At 55.0% G+C, this 995-nt stretch overlaps 1 protein-coding gene across 1 annotated transcript in view; it reads right to left on the bottom strand.

Moving 5' to 3' along the window:
* The window catches only part of EMH_0069820 (uncharacterized protein), a gene marked incomplete at both ends in the record, with an annotated part of 1,005 nt that extends 131 nt beyond the window's left edge, over positions 1-874 (bottom strand). Inside the window, one exon of the mRNA XM_013498907.1 lies at positions 3-874. Within this exon, the coding sequence (XP_013354361.1) occupies positions 3-874 (872 nt within the window). The remainder of the gene's footprint in view (positions 1-2) is intronic.
* Between the last annotated feature and the right edge of the window lie 121 nt (positions 875-995).

Genomic DNA, 995 nt, shown 5'->3' with positions numbered 1-995 from the left:
ACTTCCGATTCACCATATATGCCTCCATTGGGCTATCCGCTTGTATGTCACAAGGCAGGAAAACCAGTTCTCTGAAATTTCTGGGGATGTCCTCAGGATTCACCACTGGCAGCCGCACAAAAGGATGCTCACGAATGTCCTTAGACATACAGGGTTCCCTGCCTCCACTGCTGGTTCCCCGCACAGCTGTAGCAGACAATGACCCCTCCAACGCATCCAACGAAACGTTTGTTCCGCCTGCCGGTTGTTGAAGCTGTTGCGCTGCGTCCATTTCAGTTGACTGCACCTGACGGTCCTGACCAACGTCTGCACGTGGCATACTGCCGGCGCCTCCACGTCCAGGCTTGCTAGACGTTTGCAAAGACCTTGCACTGGTGGAAGCAACTGAGCTCGTCTCCACAGTTGGATGTCGTGCAACAGTGCTCACTACTCTTTGTTGGAGGTCCTGTTCATCCGAGTTCGCCGAGGAGCCGACCAACCACGCTTCAGGCGTTGTCGTGTCATCACCGCTATGTGCTCTGCCAAACGCGAAACTCGACGGCGGGCTTATGTGTGTCTCTCCTACAGAAAGTGGCGTATGACGCCACAGAGTAGTCGAAACGTCATGTTGAGGACCTGGCTTTCCTTCCTGATTTGTTGTGTACAATTTGTCGACGGCTTCAACAGACACTAGCTCAGACTCCTCCTCCACCCAGGCATCTGCATCCAAAGCACTGGCTGCACCGCCCACCGCCATTTCACTAGGGTGTGGTGGATATGCCCCAGCCGACATTTGTGAGTGCGCGTCAGACGCCCATGACTCACTAAGCCGCGGAATCTTAGGTGGAGGCGGGTGAACTTCACCTTCCCGCTTCTGCACGGCAATACCCTTCATCTTTTCAAAAGTGGCTGCAGACTCATACAGCATGGCGAGGAGCTTAGCCTTCCCCTCGCCCGCATCGTCACTAGCTGGTGAAGCAGCTGGCCGAAGGCCAAACTCCTCCTCCAAATCCAGA

The sequence above is a fragment of the Eimeria mitis genome, genomic scaffold (assembly GCF_000499745.2).
Source record: "Eimeria mitis Houghton genomic scaffold, Emh_scaff3813, whole genome shotgun sequence".
NCBI lineage: Eukaryota > Apicomplexa > Conoidasida > Eucoccidiorida > Eimeriidae > Eimeria > Eimeria mitis.
This window is presented reverse-complemented; position numbering and strand designations above follow the sequence as displayed.